Source organism: Oryzias melastigma, linkage group LG15, assembly GCF_002922805.2.
Source record: "Oryzias melastigma strain HK-1 linkage group LG15, ASM292280v2, whole genome shotgun sequence".
NCBI lineage: Eukaryota > Metazoa > Chordata > Actinopteri > Beloniformes > Adrianichthyidae > Oryzias > Oryzias melastigma.
The window spans coordinates 21869417-21895267 of record NC_050526.1 but is presented as its reverse complement, the minus strand read 5'-3'; the positions used below and the strand labels follow the sequence as shown (position 1 = coordinate 21895267).

At 37.4% G+C, this 25851-nt stretch overlaps 2 protein-coding genes across 6 annotated transcripts; both read left to right on the top strand.

Annotated features, from left to right (window-relative positions):
• The first annotated feature begins 322 nt into the window (after window positions 1-322).
• slf2 (SMC5-SMC6 complex localization factor 2) lies at window positions 323-11916 on the top strand. 2 transcript variants are annotated; one of them, XM_024297345.2, is made up of 21 exons: window positions 323-480; window positions 1058-1089; window positions 2023-2031; window positions 2062-2594; window positions 3979-4024; window positions 4374-5941; window positions 6024-6103; window positions 6179-6292; window positions 6384-6551; window positions 7157-7262; window positions 7335-7422; window positions 7527-7668; window positions 7755-7842; window positions 9222-9398; window positions 9615-9709; window positions 9789-9876; window positions 9997-10101; window positions 10198-10275; window positions 10374-10460; window positions 11416-11484; window positions 11577-11916. In XM_024297345.2, exons 1-21 carry the CDS (start codon window positions 446-448, stop codon window positions 11883-11885), a joined length of 4017 nt encoding a protein of 1338 aa, XP_024153113.1. In that variant the 5' UTR covers window positions 323-445; the 3' UTR covers window positions 11886-11916. The 2 variants fall into 2 exon arrangements, with proteins under 2 accessions (XP_024153113.1, XP_024153112.1); XM_024297344.2 differs by having other exon boundaries at window positions 2023-2594.
• A 1211-nt stretch (window positions 11917-13127) lies between these two features.
• Window positions 13128-25502, top strand: washc2c (WASH complex subunit 2C). 4 transcript variants are annotated; one of them, XM_024296955.2, is made up of 31 exons: window positions 13129-13288; window positions 14895-15038; window positions 15127-15291; window positions 15395-15463; window positions 15535-15708; window positions 15819-15912; window positions 15986-16047; window positions 16143-16187; window positions 16270-16359; window positions 16458-16542; window positions 16660-16716; window positions 16817-16944; window positions 17025-17103; window positions 17177-17230; window positions 17847-18029; window positions 18132-18280; window positions 18398-18508; window positions 19982-20074; window positions 20145-20246; window positions 20319-20411; window positions 20489-20658; window positions 20738-20855; window positions 22403-22780; window positions 22852-22974; window positions 23058-23159; window positions 23241-23315; window positions 23512-23571; window positions 23961-24164; window positions 24269-24925; window positions 25000-25171; window positions 25269-25502. In XM_024296955.2, exons 2-31 carry the CDS (start codon window positions 14895-14897, stop codon window positions 25412-25414), a joined length of 4182 nt encoding a protein of 1393 aa, XP_024152723.1. In that variant the 5' UTR covers window positions 13129-13288; the 3' UTR covers window positions 25415-25502. The 4 variants fall into 4 exon arrangements, with proteins under 4 accessions (XP_024152725.1, XP_024152723.1, XP_024152726.1 ...); XM_036215494.1 differs by lacking the exon at window positions 13129-13288 and adding an exon at window positions 13318-13847; XM_024296957.2 differs by lacking the exon at window positions 16660-16716 and having other exon boundaries at window positions 13128-13288.
• Window positions 25503-25851: the final 349 nt, after the last annotated feature.

Below are 25851 nucleotides of genomic sequence, written 5' to 3'. Positions count from 1 at the left end.
TGCTTACTTTCATTAACATTTTGAGTCAAAGTTTATTTGAAATGATTTTAAAAAATAACAATTTAGAAAAATTATGTTAGTAAATCACATGGAAAAAATAAATCAACATTACATAATGGTTGAATAGGAACAAATTTTTTATAAACGTCACGAATAAAAATGCTATCAATTGTATGCGTTTGTATATTTAACTTAAAATATATTTATTTAAAACAACCTTTTATTACATTTAACAAATTTAATACAAACCTTCGTAATTTCACATATTGAAATGTCCCTTTAATTTGAAACAAAAAAAAAATGTGACTCCAAGTTCCATCATGCAGTTCGGGAAATGCCGTTCGACGCCGGGACAGGCGGGAGAAGAATTCAGGATGAAAATGTTCGCGTTAGCTGCTTTTTTTTGTTTAGTGAGCGTGGATAACAAACCTTTCTGACCCAGAGAATGCAGAAAGCATCTGAAAACCAAGACAACTCCCCGTAAGAAAGCTTTCGCATTTCACTTTCATCCACATTGCTAATTTGCAGTTAGCCAAATCTCACTTCCTGAAACAACCACTTGCTAATTCACGCGCTGCTTTGTATCGCGTATCTGTGCGGTACGGTTCTGCTGCTGTGCGCATTGAAAATGTCACGCCTTGTAATTGTTCTGGTGATTATACATTCTTAATATCAATGCAGCATTAAAAATGAAGCATGAACGTGGCTTTACTCATTACTGTTATGCGTTTCACTTTCCGTCCTGACTTTAGCTAATTGTTTTGAACTCGGCAGCTTTTAATTATAAACAAAATGTGTTTGTTTTTGAGAATTGAGTCCATTGCAAAGTGGTTTTGACGTTGGATTATTCAGTATAAGGTTAAATTTAGTTTGTTTTCACGTCGCGTGCTGTCATTGGTAGTTTTTTAAATGAAGTTTGTTGTACAGGTGTCTACTTTTCGTTGGCTGCTGTGGGGAAAGCTTATAGTTCTCTTGACAAGCAGACTTGTTTGCATTGTAAATGTAGTTTTGCAATCGACCACAATGATCTCATCTTTTTTTGTTTTTCTGTTTTTAGAAGAAGACTTTCGGACTATTCTTCCTCTAAGGGTAAGTGAAGGCATCACACCCCCTACCTCATAACCTTTAGCTCAGTTTAGCAATTGTAGCCCTTCTGTGTGTTTAAAGTTGCAACATGGGGATACATTTTTTTCCAATTTGTGTTTATCCAGAAAGGGATTTATTTATTGTAATTGTTAGTATTTTTTGTGTTTTTAAAGGGTATTATTTAAGCAAAAACATTATTTTTGATCATCCAAATTGACTGCAGGTAAATAAATCTTCAGTTTTATAGATAAATAAATATGTCAGTATAATAAAAATCACATTGACAGCCAGTATTTTTAATATTGAATAATATTTTCAGTGAAAAAATCAACTTGATTCCTAAAAGCTATTCGACAAGAATTAGAGCATTTATTAATAATAATACATTTTATTCAAGGTTGCCTTACATCAAGCAAAACAAACACAACTTATGCATTAGTATAAAGGTATAAAAGTTCAAAATGAAGTGATAAAATAATACGCCAGTAATGATGAGTTGGAGTTGTGAGGGAGAGCGTGTAAACAGATGGATAACAGGAAAAGGGGGCGGGCTTACTCCACACCAACAGTCCCACCCCCAACTCTTAGGTGTATTTTTAAAGAACTGCTTCTGCTCTGGAAAAAATATCTTCAAAAACTCAACAGGTTTTTAAATTTAGGCCAAAAATAGCATAATTGTAAATAATAATTTAAAAAAAAAACTGTGGAAATGCTTTAAAAAATTATCTAAAGATGAGCAAAAAAAGAATGTTCCATTTTGTTAGTTATTAAAATAACCTTTTGCACAGTTGTATTCTTCATAGTCCTCTTTAGGAAATACAATTATCTCATATTTGCTTATTTGTTTATTAAAATCCTTTATTAATACAAATTTGCTTTTGAAAATACATTTTAAAAAACAAGTGATTTGTAATGTTTTTCTGTTCTCCTTCACAGTGATGGGCCTCACACCCCAGCAGCCTCCCCCACAGCATTTCACAGCCTTTCCACAGGAGACTCCGATGAAGCCGTCTCAAATTCCTAACAAACTTTCTCATCCTTCACTCCGGAGATTGTTGCCACTTCAGACACCTGGCAAGGAAAGGTTCCATCCATACCTTCATCATTCAGGGGGTGTTCCTCCAAATAACCCACCAAACGCTGAGACTCCTTTGTCAAAAGAGGCAGGTCCTCTTAAGGACTGTGTCGATCCTCACGGACTTGTTCCCAGCAGTTTATCGAGCCCCTGTAGCGCTGCATCTCCCCTCCACGCCACAGAAAGGGAACGAAAGAGTTCTCTGTCGGGGTCAAAGCATCTTTTTTCAGCTCAGCCTGTTCCAGTCAGTCACAACCGTGGGGGCTCAGCTGACGTGTCCTCTCACGGCTTCAGCCAACATTCATCATCTCAGTGTCCTCACAACGTAAAGGACCGCCCCCCATCCAGCCACGCCACCAAGCATCAAGAGACTGAGTCCAAGGTGGCAACATCCGCCAGTAATGACACACAACGGAGACACGACTCACTTAAGGTATTTCTCCTGTTTTTCTTACATGTTTGAAACCTAAATGCATTTATGGCTCAAAAGAAACGCCTCTGACTTCATGTGTGACATTGATGATGTAATGAATGAATGATCATAGCTGGCTGTTGTCTAAGCTCTCAGGTGAGGATGTCTTAAGTGTTTTAGGGTACAGTTTTCATTATTACAGTGTTTGGCTTTTTACTGGTAAAACACAGAGCTAAGAAATAAGAGCTTCTTTGGTTCCTTTGTTTGTATTAAACATAACGCAGACTGTTAGCCCTTCATTTATGCTGCATTCTAATGTCACATCACTTAGTCGACTTTGGTTAAAGCAAGCAGATACTTTACAGAATATTATTTTTTATTTTTGAAATGTTTATGGTTATCTTTCTGCTTAGAAATATTATTCCAGCCTTCTCTGAAGCTCTAAACGGAACTTCTACAGTTTTTAGTTAAGTCAAAGATGTCATTTTGTTCACTTTGAGGATGTGTGCAGGATCTGAGTGGGTGATTAAAAACTTTGTTGCTTTAAATTATACAAATAAGAGAATCGTGTATAGTTTAGAAGGGAACTGATGTGATTTTTAAAAACCTGCAGGAAAAATGATTCTCAGTTCTTTATTTTTGTCATTATTTTATTTTATTTTTTTAAACCTTCAAAACAATTAATAACAAAACTGCTTTTATTTATTAGTTTAGTGTCATTTTTGCCAGATGGGGCTAAAATGAATTAGGTTTAAATCTGGTTGTCAAACTGTGTTAATATTCCTTCTTTTTATGACTCTTTGGAAAGGCTTGTTCACACTAAAAACGCTGATTAATTTTGTTTTTCTCCAAATTCAGAAATTTACTTGTTAGAAATTACTTTTCACTCTTCAGTTACTTTAAGTGATTTTTTTTTTATCATTTGGATTTATTAGAAACAACTACAATTTTCAGTTTAAAAATGAACTGTATTTTACTCTATGAACCGAATCATGGAGCAAGTGAATCGTTGCATCCCAACCACACATGTTTGCATATGTTCCTGTTAAGTGTCAAACACGTGTTAAATTTAGTATATTTAATGTTATTTTATTACATTGGTGTTGGTGTAAGCCAACTTAATTTTTTTATTGTTATTTGCTTATTAGCAAATAAAAAAAAGATGTTTCTAAATTTTTCGTTTTTATTGTTTGTTGGAGATTTTTTTTTCTAATACACAAATCACATTTTGAACCAAAAAAAAAACAAAAATTAAAGTTTGAACTGATTTGTGGTGTAAGTGGATTGTTGCATCCTTATTATATATTAATAACAAATCTATTTGGAGTACTCCTGTCGATTCATAAAAACACATTATAACTGCTGTTTCTATTTGATGACTGAAATGTTCTTTGATTTGTTTCAGAGGCATCACCATCACCCTAAAACATCGAGTGGAAATCATAATCCAGGTAATGTTTTTAATGCAGAAATTGTTGTCTAATTATATTAATAAAGTCTGTCTGTTCTGGTATATTGTATGCTATCTTAAAATAGGAATATAGTTGATCAGATTTTGTTAAATTTTGTTAGACTGATGTGTTTTACCTGCTTTGTGTGACTTTTTTGTGCCTAATGTGACTTTAGCTCTTTAAGGTTACATTACCTCTCAGCATTAATTATCCACCAAAATCTGTCAATACAGATCTAAATCAAAGTCTTTCTTGTCAAGGGATGTAGAAAGCATTTCACCCAGCCCTAATATCAATCAACATCATACATTTCATTGATTTTAATCTTTGTCTGTTTTTTTGTCTTCAGAACCTTATTCAGGTTGGTCATCTCACAAGAGGCGGAGAGAGTCTGAGTATCGTCACAATAATGCCAAGAAACCGTGTCCTGAGGGCTCGGACTCCAGCAGAACATCCGACTCTTCACCACCCTCCCAACCCGCGAGGAAGAACTCTTCACTCTTGGAATTGTCCCACAGAAAAGCAAGAGACTGTACAGAGAGGACACCTGGAGAGACTCTGCAGGCGTCATCATCTAAACACAGTACAAGTAAAGCAGGAACTAAGGAAACGAGTGCAGGCTTCTCTGAGAAAAAGGATTTCAAGTCAAGTTCATCATTAAAGCCCAGTGATGAGAGTCACAGGAGAAGATGTGAGGAAAATCCTAAAACGCATCATTCTGGTACCTCAGATGTTCATCAGAAGGTCGTCAGTAGGTCACGGCGTTCTGGTTCGCTGGACTCCAGACCTGCTTATTCTCCCTACAGTAAAACAGATCCAAAGAGAGAAGGCAGAAAAACGGACCACGGCAGTTCCAAACCACCATCAAACTGGCAGAGTTCCCACGCCGCAGAGCGCCATAAAACCAGCCGAAGAAAACCTGCAGCAGTCCCTGATGATATAGACCAGCTTTTCACCCCTGATCCTGTAGTAGTGAACTCTGGATGCAAGTCTGCAAAGCCTAAGATAAATGTTGAACCAATCAAATCACCCACCTCAGACAAATCCTCCAGGTGTAGCCCCCCCGTTACTGGCTGTCAAAAAACTGGAGCTGCAGAATCTGAACCTTCTTCAGTGCGAAACTCTCCTTTCACTGCCGATCCCGGCATTCACACCGACAGTCCTGCATGCAAGACGACAAAAGCTGGAACAGACAAATCCCCCTCCATAGAGACGGCTTCCAGTCCTGCGTCCAGCACTAAAGTTGGTGGCTCTTCTTGTCGCAGACGTTCAGATTCCTCGTCTGCAGAATCTGCTGCTGATCCTGTGACTCATGTTGAGAGCTCCGTTAGCAAGACTTCAAAAGAAAATGACAAAACTACAAAATCCGCCCCCTCAGAGAAGAGCTCCACTTCTGCACCAGGCCCTTCTAATAGCTCCTCCTGCCACAAAGCTGCTCACGCTACAGCGACGGAAAACTCATCAACAAAATATAAGTCACCCATTTGCTTACCGTCTGTCACGTTAAAGCTGGTGAAACTGGAAAAAATGAATCTAGGCTTTAAAGATAAAGGACTCAAAAGTATCTCCACTATGGAGTATACGTTAGTTAAATCTGGAGACAAGCAAACGTCCCATCTCCGCATCAGTGCAGCACCTTCACCCGACTCTACTCCTGCTTCATCCTCAGAGAAACAAGCACCTGAAAGGGTTAACAAGAACACCAGTGAAGAGGGTTCTATAGATGGGGAGCTGGATCTGGACCAGAACTTTGAATGCAATTCAAATCTCACCCAGAGCTCCGATTCCAGCGAGGAGGAGAACCTGATGTCTCTGCAGGAGATCATGAAGCCTCTCCCCAAGATTCTCTGTACCCCAGAGAAGGGAACCTTCTCGGAGCCGAGCACGCCTGGACAGCACAGTTCCCAGTCAAAAAGTGTAAGCTTCAAATCCAAATTTTTAATTGATCTTTTTAAAGATTTAAGGAAAAAACAACTTATTTTTTTTTTTATTGTTGCAGCTGCTGTCTTCTGCCATGAAGTCTGTCGTCTATAAGAACAACCTGGATGAGATGATGAAGGAGATGAACAACAACAAGAAGTATGTTGTTTGAACTTTTTTTTCTTTGCGTCTTTATTTGTTTTACTGAAGATTCTCTGTTGTTTTTATTGACAGAGCTAAAGAGATTGAAGCCCAGCTTCTGACTGCATGCAACGAAGATCTGTTCAGGATACCTGATTCTGAAGAGATGGAGGAGAACCCAGAGGAGGGCATCTCCACCGAGCAGCAGTAAGATCCACAGAAGCATGTTGGGCACATTATTAGATCAATCTTTGCTCTGGACTTGGATAAAAATGGTATTTTTCTTGTTTTTAACTAGGGAATTCTTGCAGCGCTACTCTCTGATGTCCAGTGTAATCAGGGAAGTGCCTCCAGGAGAAGAAGTTTTCCACCTGGAGAGGTTCGGCTGCATCTTTAACCAGAACATGCTGCAGCTCCGGCAGTGCATGGTTAACCCACAGACAACAGCACAGAAGGCACTTCTTTGGTGAGCTTATACGTATTGTGGTAGAATGTCATCTTGATAAGACAGCTCTTGTTGGCTGTAGATGAGAACTGGACTGAGTGACTCCTCCCTTCTGGCGTTGCAAACAGGAAGTACATGCTATCTCTAAGAAGCCATATTTCCATAGACTTCCATTGAGAAATAAATCAATCATCTCCATGAGATCTCCTGAGTTTGCTTTAGAGTGGTAGGGGTGTGCACTTTAAACAAGCTCGCTCCTGATTGGTTGCCATAGAAACCTTTACTCAGAACAGTTGAATCACTGCACTGATCTGGCTCCAACACGGTGGTATCTGACATGAAAAAATGGCGACTAAATTGACTTTATTTTTCTGAGCCGGAAGTAATTCATTTTCTCTGTGTGATGTAACAGGCACTCAGTCCAGTTCTCATATACAGTCAATAAATATAATCTATCAGTTTGAGAAAATAATTTCTTCATGTTTTACATTTAAAAAGATATTTTCAGCCTCTTTTATAGCCTCATCTGAGAAGTTCTTTTAAAACTCATCTTTTTTTTAAACTGGTCAGGATAATTCATCATCAACTGAAGGGCTATAACCTCACTCTCTCTTGTTTCTAACCAGGTCGAGTCCTGCTCAGTTGCGGCTCCATGTGAATATTGGATTATTCCAGGAGGCTTATGATTTCTTTCTGCCTTGTCCTTCTCAGGTCACGCATTTCCTCTTTAAGGTAAGCCTGACACCCCTCTAACATTTTAAAATTGTATTTTATAAATGTTAACCATTAATTTTAACTTTCCAGATGATGTCCGTCCACAACGAGAGGATGGTGTCTGAGAAGATTCTCCACATCCTGTGTGACATCGCTTGTTCTGCTGCCTATCAGATCGGTCAGTGTCTCCTCCCACAGACGGTTTATGTCATGAGAGTTGCACTAATGTTCCTCTTTTTTTTTTTTTTTTTTTTTTTCTCAAACGTTATCTTACATCTACAGCGAAAAATGGAAGTCATCGGTTCAAAGTGTGGGTACCGAGCTTGGCAGACGTGACTCTGGTCCTGATGAACATGGGTGTTGGCTTCGTCACGCTTTTCCCGTTTGAAAATCTCCAGCCGCCTTTCACAGAGAGAGATTTACTGTAAGCTAGGTTTAGTTTTTTTAAATAAAGTTTCCTCTTTTAAGTATTTTTAACTTAACTATGGGGATTTTTTTTTTTTTTTGTAGGGAGAATGACTTTGTAAAACCTGAGAGTCCCTCCGAAAACGAGGATCACATCGTTTTCCATGAATACAACTACATCAACGTCTTGAAGGTGAGACTGTGTGTGAAGATTACCTGGTTTTTAGGTTATGGTGATGTCTCCAGATGTTTTGTTGGAGGCAGTTTCCCTTCATTGCATCTCAAAAGGTAAAGTAGTATCAATTCATGAGCTTTACATAAAAAACTATGATGGTTTCTATAAGACAAACTCGGACTGAACGAACTACAGGAAATGCAAACGTAACCTCATCGTTTAGGAAAGAGCCTCAGCCTGAGCTGCTCGGGGTTTCCTCAACCCCAAATATGAGATCAGGTACCTTAAAGGACGGCGTGAACTTTACTTCTCTTTTGAATTGTACTGGTAAGGATTGGAGAACTTCTGTTCTGTCCCAACACACAAACGTTTGTTTCCAGTTCTCTGACACTTCTCTGTGTTTTTGGCTTTACGTATTAAAATATTAAATAAATCCTTCCTAAATTGAGTCAACTGTAGAACCAAACCCAGCTGTTGGTCAGACAAGGATAGACTTAATTTATTTAAAAAAAAAATAAAGAAGTCACTAATTTATTAGATGTGCTGAAATGTTTTCTTGATTTAAGAACATTTCCTTCACCCTTTTCTTAATCTAATAGGTTATAATAAGTTTAATCTTATTTATGACACAAAAACATCAATGTTTTGGACAGTATGACCCCAAAAATAAAATCTCTGATTTTTTCACAACAAATTTGATTTCTGATCCCAAACTTTTTTTTTTACACCTTTTTTTTAAGCCAAAAATTAAAAATGACAGACTACATTTGACAAAAATGTGTTTATTTTAACATTTTCTTTAGGAATCGTCTTGGATTCAAATTGCAGTTAAATAGAAGAATGTGCTGTAAAACAATATGACGTGTTTTTGTTTTTGTCTTGTTAGAGACCAGCTCTTCTCAGACTCAACAGTAATCCAATTTTTCATGCTCCCATTTTTGGTAGCAACAGCCTTCAACCATAGTTTGCAGCTGTATTTGGTCCACGTCTGAAGTCATAAAATGAAACCAGTTCCTTAAAACTAAAATAAGAGTTCCTTTTTGGGGGAATAAGCTCCTCTTTGCTAGTTTGCTAACTGAACATTGTGAGAGACGGTCAGGCTGACCTTGCACTGAACAATGGAAGCCCCAGATCACGCGAGAAAAAATCCAGATTTTCCCAAAACCAAATCTTAAATAGCAAATTTGACTAACTGATAAATTCAATTTATTGCCCAGACCTACTTCTTATATTTGGCTACTAACATTAAAAAAAAAAAAAACTTGTACAAACTAAAATCAAAGCTTAAAGGAGAAGTTTTGCACTGTTTTCTCATTTGGGAAAATCTTATTAAAATTTTAGATTGCTTTTAATGTGAGCAGAACTTTGTAGTTTAACTACATTTTTTCTGTTTTCAGTACCTGTCTTACTGTATGGGTCTGTGCCCTCACGCATACAGCGACGATGAACTGCTCTTGCTGCTGAGTGTGGTGGAGAAAGTCAGCCTGGACACGCGCTGCATTCTCCAGTCCAGTGTGGACGTTAACGCCCTCCTGTATAAAATCGTCAACAACATCAGGGATTGGGATGCCATGGTCTGTACTTCGTCTGTTTTTCCTTTTTTGTTTGTTTTTCAGTAATCAAACAGCAGAATTGTATGAAATCCATTTAAATATTGGGATAAATATTAGTTTGACCCACAAAATCCAACCCTTGATTGTGTCCATCAAGGAAGTTTAAGGCATTTTTTTAATAAGACCCAACAAGGAATTGAAACCCTGTGTGTCATAAAGCCTTCTTGATACTTGTAGCTGCCCAGGATCTGCGTGGCCTTGACTGATCTGACAGAAGATCACCAGAACATGTGTCTGCTTGTCCAGCTCCTGCCTGACCACACACGTGGAAAGTAAGTGTTTGTTTTTTTACTCCATTTCGCTTGTATTAGAGTTCATGCTCTAATAATTTCAATATTTTGTTTTGCAAAGAGAGCTGCGTCGACACCTGAGCCTCTGCATGATTTCCAAGTTGCTGGAAGGAAACTGCACATACCAGCCGACACAGACGGAGTTCCAGGTGATCTGTTCCGTTCTGGTTTTGGTACCGGATTTTGAATCGATCACCAAATCCAAACCAGTACTTAGTAATTAATGTTATGTCAAAGGGTTTCTTCTAAATGATCCTGTTGTTTTCCAGCTGGCTGAACTGAGACCGTACCTTCCACGGATGCAGCCTTCAGCTCTACTTCGCGGCTTGGAGCAAAAAAATCCAGAGGAGGACTTGGACATTTTAGACCAACAGGTCTGCACACAGAATAGTCATTATATTTCCACCTTGATTGTTTTTCGGCATGATTTAACATAAATGTCGGATGTATTTTTGTGTGTCACATTTCAGGCTTACTATTTATGCTATAGCCTTCTGACCTTAGCAAACGATGCGTCCAATTTTCAGGTTTTCCCACCCCATCAGAAGGTAGAGTTCATTTCCACATTATCTCCTAACTTGAACTCTGTTTGTCAGCTAATTTATTCTGTTTTTATAAATACTCTCGCATATTATTTCGGTTTTAGGCGCAGCTGCTTGTTTTGTCATCGGAGTTGGAAACGCGAATTAAATGTGACATCAGAGAAAGTGAGAAGTGTCTTTACCGCAGTAAGGTAAGCATCATACATGATACACAAAGTGTGTATTATGAGAAATTGGAACACGCCGCAGAGGCCTGAACCATCCGAAGCGGAGTGTGAAGTGCGTTAATTTCTCATAATACACACTTCGAATTTCATTATCCCATTAAACCATAGTCATTTAAATAAATAAATAAATATTCAATCAATATTTAGTACTTTTCTAAAAAAAAAAAAAGCGAACTATTTGATACGTGATGCGGCTTGGTGACATGGCAGCACGCCACAGAGCCAAAAGCTGACACAGAACTCAACTGTTAATAAAGCGTTAAATTTAAAAGGAAGACTTGGACAAATATGTTTTTTTTTCTTTTTCTGATGTTAAGCCTTTAATGAGCAGCTAGAACACAAACACGGCACACAATCAGTTTCTGTCTGTGTTTTAGTTCGCAGCAAATTAGGTAGACGCTGCTCTTCTGACCTGCTCAGAAAACGGAACTCCCTCTTGTGGTGAACAAAAAAAATACACCATTCAGTACGCCGAGTGCTGTCTTAGTAGTAGAATAACTAATTTAAAAAAATCATATAAAAAATAAACCTAACATCATGGAATGTTGACTAATTTTTCCAAATGTACTTACCTTACAAAAGCAGGGTGATATAAATGCTGATCGTCACAATAGGTTCATCTGGGGAGGACTTGGAATTAAATCTATGTATTTTCTAAGTTAAAGTTTCAAATATTTTTTCTTCATAATTTTCAAAGTAAAAACACTATTTAAAAATAAGCAATTTACAACTAAAAACTCTAGTTTTGGCAAATAGATCCTGAAAAAAGCTTCATAGCAAACATGCAGAAGTCAACTCTTAAAGGATTATTGCTGCACATGTTAACAGTTGTCTGAAAAGTCATTCAAATGCACTGCGACGTGCAGTTTTTATACTATCAAATCAAAATCTGTAAGGCTGATTTTCTATCTTCTCACAGCTGAAAGACCTGGTGGCGAGGATTTACACCAAGTGGCAGATGCTCCTTCAGAGGACCCGACCCCTCAATGTAACGCCCTAATCCTCCCATATACAGTATATTTTGATTCCGGTTGTCCTCTGACTCTTTTTGTGACCCTTCTACTTTTTTCTCATTTTTAGGGTAAGCTGTATGATTATTGGGAACCCGTGGAAATCATAAGCTCCAGCCAAGAAGAAGAAGAGTCCCCAATTGATGAAGAAATGGATGAAGAGGAACAGGGGAGCCTTTCTGCTGATGAAGACGAAGGATCTACGACTTCTGAGGAAGAAGAAGAAAAAATAGAGGGGATGATAGAGGAAGTCAAGGATGCAGAACTGAGTCAGACAAGTGACAATGAAGGAGACGGCAGCAAGAATGACACTAAAACAATCGCCGAGGCGGCGACTGGAACTCAACTTGAAGCAGTTGAGGAAGAAGAGATGCATTAAAACCATGTCAGTAAACCTTCAAAGATTGTCAGAGAATTTTCCCTTTTGCTTTATTGATCTTACACAAACTAACTGTACATTTGAATTTGTTAAAATAACTTATATGTTCTACAATGTGTGAAAGCATTACATTTAGTAAAGCTTTAGATCTAGTATAATTTATTTATACAGGAAGATTTTCACTTGTTTTTAAAATAACACTGGTTTACTACCGTTTTCACACAGATTGTGTTATTCTATTGTTCATATTTGATTGTAATTGCAAGTTTCTATTCTTACACTTTGTGATGTTTACCCTTAAATTTAAAATATTCTATTGAAATATTTTTATACGTTTTTTTTTTTTGCAAAAATGACAATTATTTTGTAATTTAAAATATATTTTTTTCATTTACTATAAAGTTTAAAGTACAACTACTGTTTATGAATAAAGTATTTTTCATTAAGTTTATGTGTGAAAACAGATTTTTGCAAAGATTTACACTGAAAAAATGTTTGCTGAGATATTTAGGATCAACATTCATTTGTTTTTTATAAGACTCAAATGAAGAAAAATATTTTTTTTTCACTTGATTCCATATTCAAAGTATACATTAGGTCTACTTTTCACTCTGGTATCTTTTACTATTTTGAAACCAGCTGAATGAAATCAAAGCTCAACTAAACTACATTTAGTTTAAGTAAAATGTTATGTGAAAAGCTTTAGAATTAGGTGGTCAAGTCAAAATTGTGGGAATTAGAATGAAACGGACTGCAGATTATATTATTTATTCTGACATTTTAAAAGTGAAATCTTAAACTTTATTTTAATCATTATATATATATATATTGCATAGTACACCGTTTTATTACCTCTGATGCCTTTGATCATTTTCAATCTCTCAGCTTATCCGTCATATTTAAAATAAAGTGTGCAGCTTTTCGTTATAGCTGCCACTTCCCCTTTAAATTCCGACAGAAGCAGGAAGCCCTCTTTGAATCTGCAATTTCACTAAATAGTGGCACAATCCAACATTTAAGGTTATAGGGTTTATATTCTAAAATTTTTAGCACTCGATAGTGACTTTATCTTTTCAAGTAAAATATTTTTACCTTAATATTAGTGGCGAAACGTGAACTCAACACAAACTGTATCGCTAAAATAATGATTTTTAATTTATTTTTTACTTGGAGAAGACACACTGGGCCACTGCTTTCGCTGCGCAGTTGGTTTATTCCGCCCCAATTTCAGTGGGTTGCTAAGCAACGGCAGTCAGGTGACTGTCTGCAGACATAACATGGCTGTGCTGTCAGAAGACCAATGAGGGAAAGGCCAAATTTTGCATAATCGATTACTATTTTTTTTAAACTTCTTCTGACCACACTTGGCCGTTGTGAGCAGCATTTGACCGGAACCGTTTAAGGTAAGCGTGGGAGTGAATAACTTCGCGACATCACTTTCTGTTACTCGGTGGCGCAAGAGTTACGGTTAGTATTAGCTAGCAAAGTAAAGCTAACTGCTAGCTAAACACTCAGAATTGGCCATAAAAAGACGTTTTAGCAATAGGAAACACATTTTTTTTTTACTTTATGAAGTCGTACTGAGTGAGCGTTTGCCATTTAATTTGAGGCTAATTCTTTTTTGTGTTATTTTTGTTTTAAATCGGGAGGACTTTATGCATGCTGGGTAAATTTCAATTGAGGCTTTTATTTATTCTCACGCAGAACTGAAGCTCTGTTTAGTGTTTGTATTAGTTTTGGGATTTCGGACTCGTTATTTTCCTTCACGCATTCTATTTCACTCATGTGAAAAGTCACGTTTTAAGTGTGAGCGTGTCACCAGCTAGAGGTTTTTACGGATTAACTTCTGTTCCTGGTTTGTTTTCCCATGGCGACGTTAAAACCCTTGACCTAAGAGTGAAAGTGCAAGCTGTTTATTAAAGCGTGGCATCATTTCGGATTGTATTTTACCCCATTTATGAGGTTTGTACTTTTCATCTGATCCACCGTTTGATTGTTGATTGAATACTTGATCTTATTGATTGCAGAAATGTTAAAAAAAAATGTCTAGAATGATTGTATTTGTAATGCTTTCTAAATGAGGATTTGCAGCACTTTCAATGTGATCTGCACTTAATTTATGCATTTTTCTTTCAAAGTAGCTTGTAAATTGATTAGCATATCCTTTCACATTTTAATGAGTCTTTCCAAAAGACCAAAAAGATGCTGGTACAGCCATAGGTGTTTGGAGAACTAGTCTCGGAGGACTAAAGCACATTGTTACAGCGGGCCCCTCTTATCAGGATTCTTCAGCTTTTAATTTAAAAGAGTACAAAAAGTAAAAGTGTTTTGAGCTTCTGGTGCTGCCAGCAAATGCCTATATTGTGCACAGAAAACATCTTAATTTATTGAAAAGTTCAAAAGCAAAATCAGGAATCTCCTGGATGAGCCGCACTCTGTTGCCAGTCGCTGAAAGTACATACGGGAGTTTTAATGCACCTAAAAATTCTCCGGAAGAGTCAAAAAGAGGATCTGAAGCTGTGTAAATTCTTCACATCATTCCCACAAAGTTACTCAAGAAAGCAAACTCTATTCTGGTTACAAGTGTGCACTGAAATGCCGCCATTTGTATTTTTCCTGTATTTTATTTATTTTATTTTTTTACTAGAGAAATAATGGATTTTTTTTCTCAATTTCTTTCTTTTTATTTGTTTAAAAGTGAAGCATGCTACAGAGTGTGAGATGAGGACTGGGCATTTTTGTAAAGTTATATATCAATACTTATTCGCTTAAGTAACCCGATTAGAGTAGGCTTCAAAAACTTGATCCTGGTGTGCTGCTGCTGTGTTTCAGTTAGTCTGCCAAGGACAGCCTAACATGTTTAACTTCTGATTGACTTGCAGGAGTCACTATTCACTAAACTACAACCCACCATTGTTAGAAATGAAAATTAAACTTTGTTAAAGGCTATTGCATCCAGGAAGAGAATTTCAATCTTTAAATAAGATGATGCCGATGAATTGTTTGCAGATGAGCACTTTGCAGGAGTTTATGGCGAACGGTCCAGCCAGGAATGAACTCTTGGAGAAAGATGCTTGTATTTGGGAGAGGCCGTGGAGCGTGGAGGAAATTCGACAACACAGTGCCAACTGGTCTTTGGCAGCAGACTCTGGGGTGAGACGGAAACCTCAACGTTCATTCTGCTTTAGTCGCTAATAGTTGGAGAGTCTTTCTTTATTTGACACGTTTGTTTTCTTTACAGCTTTTTCTCTACCTCCAAGACTTCTCCCAGAAAATGTTGTCCAAGACGCATGAGATTGAAAAGCAGCTGGACAGCCTGATCCGGGATACAAAAGCCACAGACAGCCGCTTGCACTCCGTCTTCAATGACTTTCTTATGCTGTCAAATACACAGTTTATTGAAAATGTAAGCATGGTCGTTTAATTAGGTTTAGCTTTATAATAATTTTCTAATACTTTTATGTCTTTTAGCTGCCATTTCTTTCTCTTTTCTTTGTTTTCTGTCACAGAGAGTGTACGATGAAGAAGTGGAGGAGACTCTTTCAAAGCCTGAAGTCGTACAGAAGCATCCTGAGCAGGTACATCAACACAAAAAAGTCAAATGTATTTATTAATTTATGTATTTTAAATGGATTTGTTTTTTCTTAAGGAGAGGACGAGGGAGCAGAAAGAGGCAGAACTGATCCCGAAAATGCAGGAAGCTGTAAATTATGGACTGAAAGTTCTGGAGTCGGCGTTTGAGCATTTGGACATCAAAGCGGGGAACTCTGACTCAGAGGACGAAGACGCTGCAGACAAAGTGGAGGCCATCTTGGAGCCTAAGGTGTGTCCTTTTTGTTGTTTTTTTTTTTTTCCCCCCCAGACTTCAACCGATCACGATGAGTTGTTGCTTTTTCTTCAGTTTGACTGTTGGTTTGTGTTTCTGCCTGGTAGGATCTGTACGTAGACAGACCACTTCCATATCTGATTGGTTCCCAAGCATTTATGGAGCAAGATGATGTTGGCCTCGGTGACCTTTCAAGTGACGGTAATTCTTTTCTTTTTTTTTAACACTATAATCAGTGTGATTTGTGTTATTCTAACTGGTTGCTTGTCTTCAGAAATGTCAGTTGACAGCGACCGGGACAGTGTGATCGAGAGTGAAGATGGAAAGGAGGCAATTGTGAGACGTGTTATTAATCATTTTACTTTATAAATTATTTATTTATTTTGTAGCGACCAATATTTATTATCGTCTCCCTTTTATTTATTTAACAGAATTCCGATGATGATTTTGATCGGGACTCTGAAATTCACAAGAAGGTAAAAACTGTTTACATCCTCCCAGGGGGATTTAAAAGCTACAATAAATTTTAAGCTAAACTATAATTTCTTATTTATCTAGAAGTCGTCTCTGACGAGCACTGAGGACAATGAAGACGGGGAAGATTCAGATATTTTTGGGGATTCTGATGAGGATGATGAGGACATTAATGTAAGCCCGAGATAGTTCTGACTTGGATTTTCAGTGTGAAATATTACTCAGTTGCTGTTCGACGGGGAGGGATTGAAATGTTTTCATGTCGTGTTTAGAACACGGACCCTTCGTTGTTCACGAAGGAGCTCGCCGCTCGAATCAGAGCAGAACCTGTGAGCAAACCTGAGGGAGATCGCGCCTGTAAGTCTCCATCAGGATTTCTAGTTTTTATCTCCATATCATATTTGATTTAAGCCCAAATTAAGGATGAGTTCATTATCCATCAGCTTTTATTTTCTCATCTGTGTTGTTTTGAAGCTTTGGCATCTAAGAGAAGTAAAGGCAGAAAAAAATCAAAGTCTGCGGCATCAATAGGTGGGACATTTTTCATCATCACTTCATCCAGTTGGACATCGCAATGTTTCTCTGCAGTAGCTTTTTAGCTAAAACGCCTAATTAAAGTTTCCTTTAACAGCCGACGGAGAGGACAGCGATGATATGTTCAAGCCACCTAAGATGGACGAAGAGGATGATTACTCCCCGTTCGGAGGGAAAAGTGGCCTCTTCAGCGGCGGCAAAGGTCTTTTCGATGATGATGACGAGGTACGTTAAAAACATACTATCAATGTATTCGTTTCAATGTTTAAAAAATATATATTTTTTTTCCTGTTCGTGTCATTTAGGACGATCTTTTCTCTGAAAAATCAAAACCTGCATCACATGAGGGAAAAACAAATGAAAGCGTAAAAAGCACAACAGCAGGTAAGATGAAGCTTTCTGTGTGTAGGGAGGGAGATGACTTAAAGGCTGACACAGAATTTCACTTTTCTTGTAGAATCGAGCAAACCTGAAAAGAGAATCCCTGCGGGCGCTGTGTCAATATTCCCAGGTAGCAGCAGATGCATTCTACTATTTTAAACTCTTTAAATAAAATCCAAAAGGACATGATTTTATTTTGTTAAAACATTTGCCTCCTTTTGTATTTTTTTTTGTTTAATTGGCTTATATTTAGTAAACTTAGAAACACAAACTGTACTGTATCTATTTGAGCTCACCATCACAGATCCTTTCTAAAAATACTTCAAAATGCTTCAAATAACAATTTGACAAGTAAAACAACATTTTTTTTATAAATTAAAAACTAAACTGAAATTCTACTCTTTTATGTCCCCAAACCATTAAATAGTTGGAGCTGTCTCAACCTCTTTTTTTATTCTCTTTTTGCTTTAAGTAGTTGCAGGAATAATGGTAAAACTCTTGTTTGAAATACGAAAGAAAACTAAAATATTTAACTTATGAAAGGAAAATGAAAATATCTGTGGAGGATGCCAAGAAAATAAGTTGAACCTTAAAATCTATTAGTTGTAAATATTTTTGACTTTAAAAAAAAATTGCACTTTGGAAACAAATTCTAACAATGTAATCCCTTTTTAAAAAATAAATTAATTTTAGAACTTTGAGGCAGAAAATCTTATAAAATAAATTCAAACTCGTTTCTTCTACAGATAACAACCTCTTTGCTTCAAAGCAAGACTCTGATTCAGAGGAGAGCAGAGGCAGCGGGACCTCAGCCGCTAAGAATAATGCCGCTGGAGCGGCTAAAACCGGAGGGGGTGGGCTGTTTGATAACGACGATGAAGATGATGATGACTTCTTTAGTGGAAACAGCCTGAAAAAGCCCAACTCAGGTTAGTTGATTGACAAGCATGAACATTTAGGGGCTGCAGTCAGAGCATTTTTTTTATTTCTTGTCCTACTTTTTTTTATTTATTTATTTATTTATTTTTCAGTCGTTCAGGAGAAACCCAAACTCAAGAAAGCAGTTGACCTTTTTGATGATGAAGACGGCGAGGACATCTTTAATGAAAAGTACAGCCCACAGCCGACTCAGGCCAAGAGGGAGGCGGTGGAGGAGAAACCGAAATCATCAGAGAAAAAGGTCAACAAAACGACTTTCTGTTCCCTAACAAGATGATAATTGTTGTTAATGTTGAAAAGTAAGAATTTCGGTTTAATTTAAGTAATTTTCATTTTCTGTGACAATTGTAATCTTTAGATGCCGCCGGGAGCTGTTTCTGTCTTTGGTCCCGGGACTAAAAGCTTACTCAGTGAAGGCCTGAAAAAACGTCAACCATCCACCAGCGAGGAGTCTGAAAAGTCAGAGGAGGTCTGAGTAGCTCATTGTTCAACAAATTACCAACAACAAAATCCAATTTAGTTTGTTTTTATTCCCAAAACGCCAAATTTTGACTCTAAAAAGAGGCAAACAAACATCAGTTGGCAGGGTTTGGAGTGTTATTTCAAAATAAAAGTCCAGGAAAAACTGGAAATAATGACGTGATGAAATTGGTCATTTAGTACTTTTCTGTTTTCTCCTTCTGGATGCAAACATTAAATTATAAAGTAGAAAAAATTAGAATGGGAAACATGACAACCAATTAAAATTGCTGAGAAAAGCTTGATTTGTGCTGAAAATATTTTTCTAAAATATTCAAATTTGTCAAAAATAAAAAATCTTGACATTTACTCAATAAAAATCACAGGACAGTAAAATAAACAGTAAAATAACTAAATAATTATTATAATAAACTCTAAAATGATTTTAGTTTCAAAGTAAGAGTTTATTTTATAGCTATAATTGCAGAACCAAGTTAAGCTGCAGTCAGCATTCTGTTCTTTCTGCAGGCATAAGCAAATAACAATGAAACCCTCTGATTTAGTACAGTTACATTCTGAAGTTCTTCTTTTTTAAAGTGATCTGGTGGATCTGAAATGACCTTTTCAATTTTGATATGGTCAGTAATTGAATATAATCCAGAAATTATTCATCTCTGAACTTTAGTTTGTTTGACAGACTACTTCTAACTTTTATTTAATTGAAAAATTGATCTTTATCCTTGAAAAGTATAGTTAAAATTTGATCTTATGAGATGATTAATCTGATAATTGTGTCATGAATTCTTTTTACTCATCTTCTTTTAGTTAAGTGACATAAAATCTGATGCTTCAGGGATTAGTTTTCCCATTTCTAAAGTTTGCATTAGGAGTGTCGGTGCCACTTGGATTAAAAAAATACTGTGATGCTGTCATAAAAATGAACAAACTTGAACCCAATATTCAACAAAACTGATTTTAGGATGACCTTGTGGTCAGTTAATGGTCAAAATATGAGTATGCCATAACATTTGAATATAGAATTTGGTAAAAAGGAAATTCTATTGGTAAAGAATTCACATTTACTTAAAAAAGCACAAAAAAGCTTTAATAGGGAAATATGGTGCACTTATTATTTGCAAAATTGAAGGAAATTGTCAAAACTTGAAGTATGTGTTTGTTGTCTATTGGATCTATTTCTTTAATTTACAAAGAAACACTCTCTTCTCAGTGACTATATTTAACTTGACATGAAAGAAGAAAAAATGGGGAAAAAGGCAGAAATCTAATGTTTAGTGTTTCAAAAAGAAATGTGTTTCTAATTGCTAAACAGTTGAATTTGATTCAGGCCACAACACTGGTTGCAACTTTTTTGAATAAAAAAAAAATTCTTATTTCCCTGTGCAAATTTTCTATTTTTTTGGAAACTAAACTGTTAACTTAAAAAATGAAATCACATGTTGTTCTCTTTGTTGTGGATTTTCAGAAAGCTTCTGCTGCGGATGTTGGTAAAGTTTCTGTTGAGCGCGCTCAGAAAGTCCAGACCAGAGGTCTCTTTTCTGACGATGAAGACACACCGGTTAGACTCGCACACACAGAACAATAACCGTTTTGAGCTAATTTCACTTTAGTTCCATTTTCCTTTCTAGGCATTTCCAACGATACCCAAGAGCCAATCTCAGCCCGAACCTGCTAGCCAGAGGGAAGCTAGCAGAACTTCTTTCCTATTGTTTGATGATGAGGAAGAAGAGGTATCGCTTCACTAATTGTGGAATTTTTTGTTTGTTGTTAGCCGTACTAAAATATAGCTCCTTACCTTCCAGGATTTGTTTGCACCTGCGGTTAAATCAAAACCAAAACCTTCCGCACCTCAACCAAGCAAAGCTGTGGCCAGCTCTCTGTTCAGCGACGACGAGGTCTGAGAATATTTCCTCATGTCTGAAAATATCTTTTAAATGAAAATGTAACAAACTGCTGATTTCTTGGCTGGCAGGACCAATGGACGGGTTCACAAAGCAACCAGGTCAAGCCAGAAGTCAAGACAGGAGGGATGAAGACCAGCACTAGTGCCCCGTCCAACCTCCCCAGCACCAAAACGTCTGAAAACAGTAGTTTGTTTGATGAAGATGATGATGACCTTTTTGCCCCAACAAAAGCATCAAGGTATTTACAGAATTTTCAAAGCGACCCAATTCAAATCTAATGTTAACGTTGCACTGTTATGTTGTTGTTGCTTATTCAGTCAGAAGAAATCTCCAAGAGTTGCTCTCCTGTTTGAAGATGAAGCTGATGATGAAGACAAGGAATCTCTTTTTGGCATCAAACCTGCTGTTAATGCAAACACAGAAGCTCCTGTTAAAGTAAATGTTTTTATTATTATTTTTTTTTTTACATAAATCTGTTGTTAGGTTCAGAAGCTGAAAATGGCCTGCCCTACTTTTTTTTTTTAATCGTTTTCTCCTAATAACGAAAAAATGAATATACTATAGCGTCCCTCTCTCCCTTTCCTGTACTGAGAGTAGAGCTGTTTTAAGTCTTTATTTTGTGGTTAACACACACACACACAAAAAAAAGAAAACAAACGCAGAAGAAAACCCTCCAAAAGAGTTGTTTTTCAGTCTATTTTTGGATTTATTAGTGGATCTACGCTCCACAAACTAGATACATAAATATATTAAATCAATAAATTATAAATGGGTCCGTTTTTCTGGAGTTCAACATTTTCTCTCACAAACTGCTTTGTTTTGCTGCGGATTGTATAAAAATGAAAAAAAAAATATACTACAGCGGACTGATTTGGGCTGAGTGGCTGTTTAGGTCCGCTGATGTCCGGAGCTCAGTGAACGCACCACGCAGAGATGCTAGTCAGCCCTGGATTCTGTCATTTTACCTGTCATTAGGGATTTTAGCTAAATAAACGGAGGGGTTGGTGCATGAGACGGTGTAGGTACCATATGTGTTCGGCCTGGAAGATCGACACGGGGGTTTGTGGCTAGTGATGACGTCAAACTACGGTGACACCGCTTAGACAAACAGCTTAGAGTCGAGATCTGCTCGGGCTATTATTATTTATTTATTTATTTATTTTTGCATTGACTGCTTCTTCCCTAACAATTGCTCTCCAGTGTTTAATAGTGTTATATATATTTTATAGTGTTTAATTCTAACTGGGCTGCCAAAAAAGAAGTTCAACACTGGCTGGATATATATAGAAAATTGCATGCAAATAGTCACATTCTTTAAAAAAAAAAAAAAAAAAAAGTGTGAGCGACAACAAAATTTAGCCTTAAATCCACTTAAAATACATGCGGGTAACGCAGCAATCTGCATCTTGACTGCACATATTACTTGAGGTCAAGGTGAATTTCCTTCAGTTTTTGGTCGCACATAAATGCATGTGAATAACATCAACCATATTTTGAAACATGAAGCATTAATAAAAATACATCTATTGATGCTGATCTAAACTAGCGTGCTCCTTGCTAGCACCCACTTTAGCACAAACTTCACGCTTCCCAGCCTGATTTCTCCCTATTAAAATGCAATTATTATCCTGTGATGATTCCTCTGGATCGGATTATTTTGTGGTCATGATTTTTGACCAAAAACAACTTTTTTGGAGTGTTTTCTTCTGCAGTTTCTGTTGTTAACCACAAAATAAAAATACTTGAAACAGTCTTGATGTCTGTGCGGGAAATGTTAATAGTGATGCCACAGTATATTCTTCATCATCTCGTTTATCCTGAGAAAACAGAATTGGTTTTCTTGTGATAACATGATCTACAGTTTTGTTATCATGAGGTAACGGTCAAACAAATAAAAAGTAGGGCAGGCCATTTTCAGCTTCCGTACTTAAAGGCTAAATACAGTAAAGAACTATTTATTTACATTCTTGTACAATTTTCAGCGTCCCGCTGGGATCTCTCAGCCACCTGAAGGGTCGCAGAAAGTGGCAAAGGAGCAGCCATCCACGCAGCAGAAACCAGAGGAAAAAAGTCCGTCACCTTCGCAGGAGGAAGTTAAAAAGAAGCCGGCCGGAGCAGTCAGCCTCTTCGGCGGCATTGATGTTCTTGCCAAAAAGCAGGATAAGAGTCACGAAGAAGAGGCCGATGACCTCTTCCTCTCAAAGGACAGTCCTCTACCGAATGTTAGGGAGGAAGGGAAGGAAGACAAAGCAAAAATAAAGACGGTCAGTCTCTTTGATGAGGAAGAGGAGGAAGATGAGTCAGGCTGGAAGGATCCTATTTTCACACCAAAAAAACCTACAGAGGAAAAGACTCCAGAGGTTTGTCTACCAAAGAATGGTTCATTATTCTGCAACCATCAGAAAGGAAAACGGTTTTGTTTCTGTTACAGCCCACAGACGAGCATCTGCAGACAAACAGCACCGGCGTCTTCCTGGATGAAGAGCTGCTGTTCAGTCAGACCCAACAGAAGGACAATGACCCGGATGTGGACCTCTTTGCCGCCTCAGTCGATGTATTTATTATTATTATTCTGATTTCTTTAATTTATGAAAGCTTTCATTTGACACTGATAATAATAAAATACTTTCACTGTAGAGCTCCAAGCTCAGCTCAGTGAAAGACACGACGCAGAGTCTGTTCGCAGATGATGATGACGAGGATGACCTCTTCAGCTCTGTCAAACCAAGAGCTCCTCCGGTATCAAATCATTTTAAGCAACTCTTGTATTAAAAACAAAACTGATTTTTAAGACTTTTTTTTTTCATTTTTATTTTTCAGAAAGTAGCAGAGAAACCTAAAAAACCTAGTGACCGAGCGCCGCTTGCAAGTCCCGAACCCGTAGCAGAGATCCAAGTGAGTCGGCTCTGAGCGTGTGCAGCAGCTGCCATCTGTTTTATTGCTCCGCAGTGCCTCATACAGCTGTTTAAAGCGTTTTCATAATGTTCTTTTTTAAACGATGGACTCATCTGCATGGTGTTGTTTCTGAAATAGCTAAATAAAAGCTTTTTTTCAAACAAAACTCTAATCCCATTGCAATCTTACCACACAGAAACCCGCTCCAAGGCCCGTAAAACCTAAAGATTCCTCATCCAGGATTGGGAAACTTCAAGTATTTTTATTATTTTAAATCAATCAACTCTTTCATTTTCGGCATTCCGGCTGTTCTGTTTCCACTTGCACGTTTTCTGCTTCTATCATCCTGTTTTCAAATTCAATTTTTATAAAAAGTATTTGTGACTCTGCTGGACAAACACTCACATGAATGTTGTCTGGAAGTGTCTTTGTGTAGTCGTCTCTCAATCTTTATCTCTTGGACTCATTCTCCTCATTTCGTTCTTGAAAAAGCTGCTATGAAAAACTTCATGTTTTCCACAAATCTCTGCTTCTAAGACGTTCACATCGTCTCGCATTGGAACAAAAGTTTGTTTCCTGGGTCCAAACGATCTTTTTTCCATTTCAGAGATAAAGGGAATAATAATGTTTTCTTTTTATCTTCAGGCCAGCCTGATGATCAACCCGACGGCATTGCTGCCTGGTTCTGTATCGAACATGTCGGGGCCTCTCAGCTCCTCCTCTGGAGTATCCAGCTCCAGCCTGAGCCCAAGTCCTGCCACAACTCCCATTGATGTTCATACAGACAACGAAATGGGAGTGAGCTTCGATACACCAGTCCAAGTCTCCACCTTGCAGAGCGCTCACAAGGTAATTTTATTCCTAATTTTTAAACAAAATGTGTAACTACTTTCCAAAAAATATATATTTTTTTAATGTTGGCATATTTTAGTGGAATTCTCCTCATCTTGCAGGGTCGTGCCAAAGGTTCTGCACTCCGAAGACCGCAATCTAGAGCGGCAAGACAGCAAGCTGCACAGAAGTCTGTTGAAGCAGATGAGACCGACTTGCTAGTCCCAAACTCGGGTTTACCTCAACCCAACGAGTCCAGCAAAAAACACTTAAGTCCAACTCCACCTAACTCTACTACACCACCAATCTTCCCCACGCCTTCACCCTCTCTACCCTCACTCTCTGAAATCTCCCCCAGACCGTCAGAACTACCGCTGCCAGTATCTACAAGTTCTGGAACAAAGAAAAGCAGCGGTGTGAAGGTATCGCTATCGTCTGATGAGGATGACCTCTTTGGTTCTGACGATCTGTTCGGGTCAAACTCAAACAAGATTTCCTCCAGAGAAACCCCCACCGCCGCTCCCCTTCAGGCTAGTAATGCAGCAGCAGTGAAGAAGGACAAAGAAAAAAGCACAGTCGCCTCCATTTTTGATGACAACGCTGATGACCTTTTTCAAAGTGTTAAACCGCGAGCAGCCATTAAAAAAGCCACACCCTCGTCATTTTTGGAAGAAGATGAGGACGACCTGTTTGGACTGAGCCACGGTTCCACTCCCACGTCTACAAGCAGTAAAGACTTCAGAACTAGCAGTAGTTTTTCAAAACAGGACATCTTTCAGGTACCGTTTTATTTCAATTTAAATGAAACTTGTGGGGATTATTTGGTCACCTGATCTAAATGTTTCTCTTGTAGGATGAGGTGCCTTCTGGGCCTAAAGCTGACAAGAAAAATAAAGAGAAGACAATCGATGCCAGTTTATTTGACGATGACGTCGACATTTTTGCTGACCTTTCAGACACTTTAAAACCAAAACAAAAGTCTAAAACAAAGGGAGAGGTCAAATCTATATTTGATGATGACATGGGTAAGCATCGTAATTTTCTTTATATGTCCTCCATAATAACCTTATAGTGTCTGCTCTTTTTCTACCCTTTGAATCTAATATTTTTCTTCTTTTTTAGATGACATTTTTGCTGTAAAAACAGTAAAACCAGCAGCAAAGGCTCCTCAAAAACCAGTAAAAACACCACCTTCCCAGGAGAACAGTACGGTGACGGATTCAAGCAACTTATTTGATGATCCGCTCAATGCTCTGGGTGGAAACTAATGTTAAAATTCTTCATTTGTACAATTGTAGATTCCTTCATATGACATTGAAAAATAATTCAAAGATATTAAACACTGTTGATAGAGTATTTATTGCTAAAAATTCATACTGTGGCTTATTTTTGACAGATGACTAAAATGAAAAGAATGTTTTTCTTTCAAGAACATTGTTGAAATGTTGGCATCTTTATTATACATAGTAGCACTTTATAAGCATAACATGCTTAACTATGTGGCCTACAGAGGTAAAACAGTGATTTTTTTTTTTATTTCTTTGTCTTTGCCTCGTGAGATTCCATTTCTTTTGTTGTGCCATATGCTTATGAGATATCAATATGTTTACCGTCTTAAATCATTTTGATGAAACATTTATTACCGTAAGAAATTTGTTTCTTAACTTTGGCTGTGATTAAAAAGGAAATTTGTTTTTTAACTAAA

Coding starts and splice junctions, on each gene's coding strand:
- washc2c (XM_024296955.2), top strand. CDS start 14,895: ATGAGCACTTTGCAGGAGTTTATGGCGAACGGTCCAGCCAGGAATGAA. Junction 16,543..16,659: donor ACCTGAGGGAGATCGCGCCT/GTAAGTCTCCAT, acceptor GTTGTTTTGAAG/CTTTGGCATCTAAGAGAAGT. Junction 20,856..22,402: donor ACACAGAAGCTCCTGTTAAA/GTAAATGTTTTT, acceptor TACAATTTTCAG/CGTCCCGCTGGGATCTCTCA.
- slf2 (XM_024297344.2), top strand. CDS start 446: ATGCAGAAAGCATCTGAAAACCAAGACAACTCCCC. Junction 2,595..3,978: donor GGAGACACGACTCACTTAAG/GTATTTCTCCTG, acceptor GATTTGTTTCAG/AGGCATCACCATCACCCTAA. Junction 6,104..6,178: donor GAGATGAACAACAACAAGAA/GTATGTTGTTTG, acceptor TTTTATTGACAG/AGCTAAAGAGATTGAAGCCC.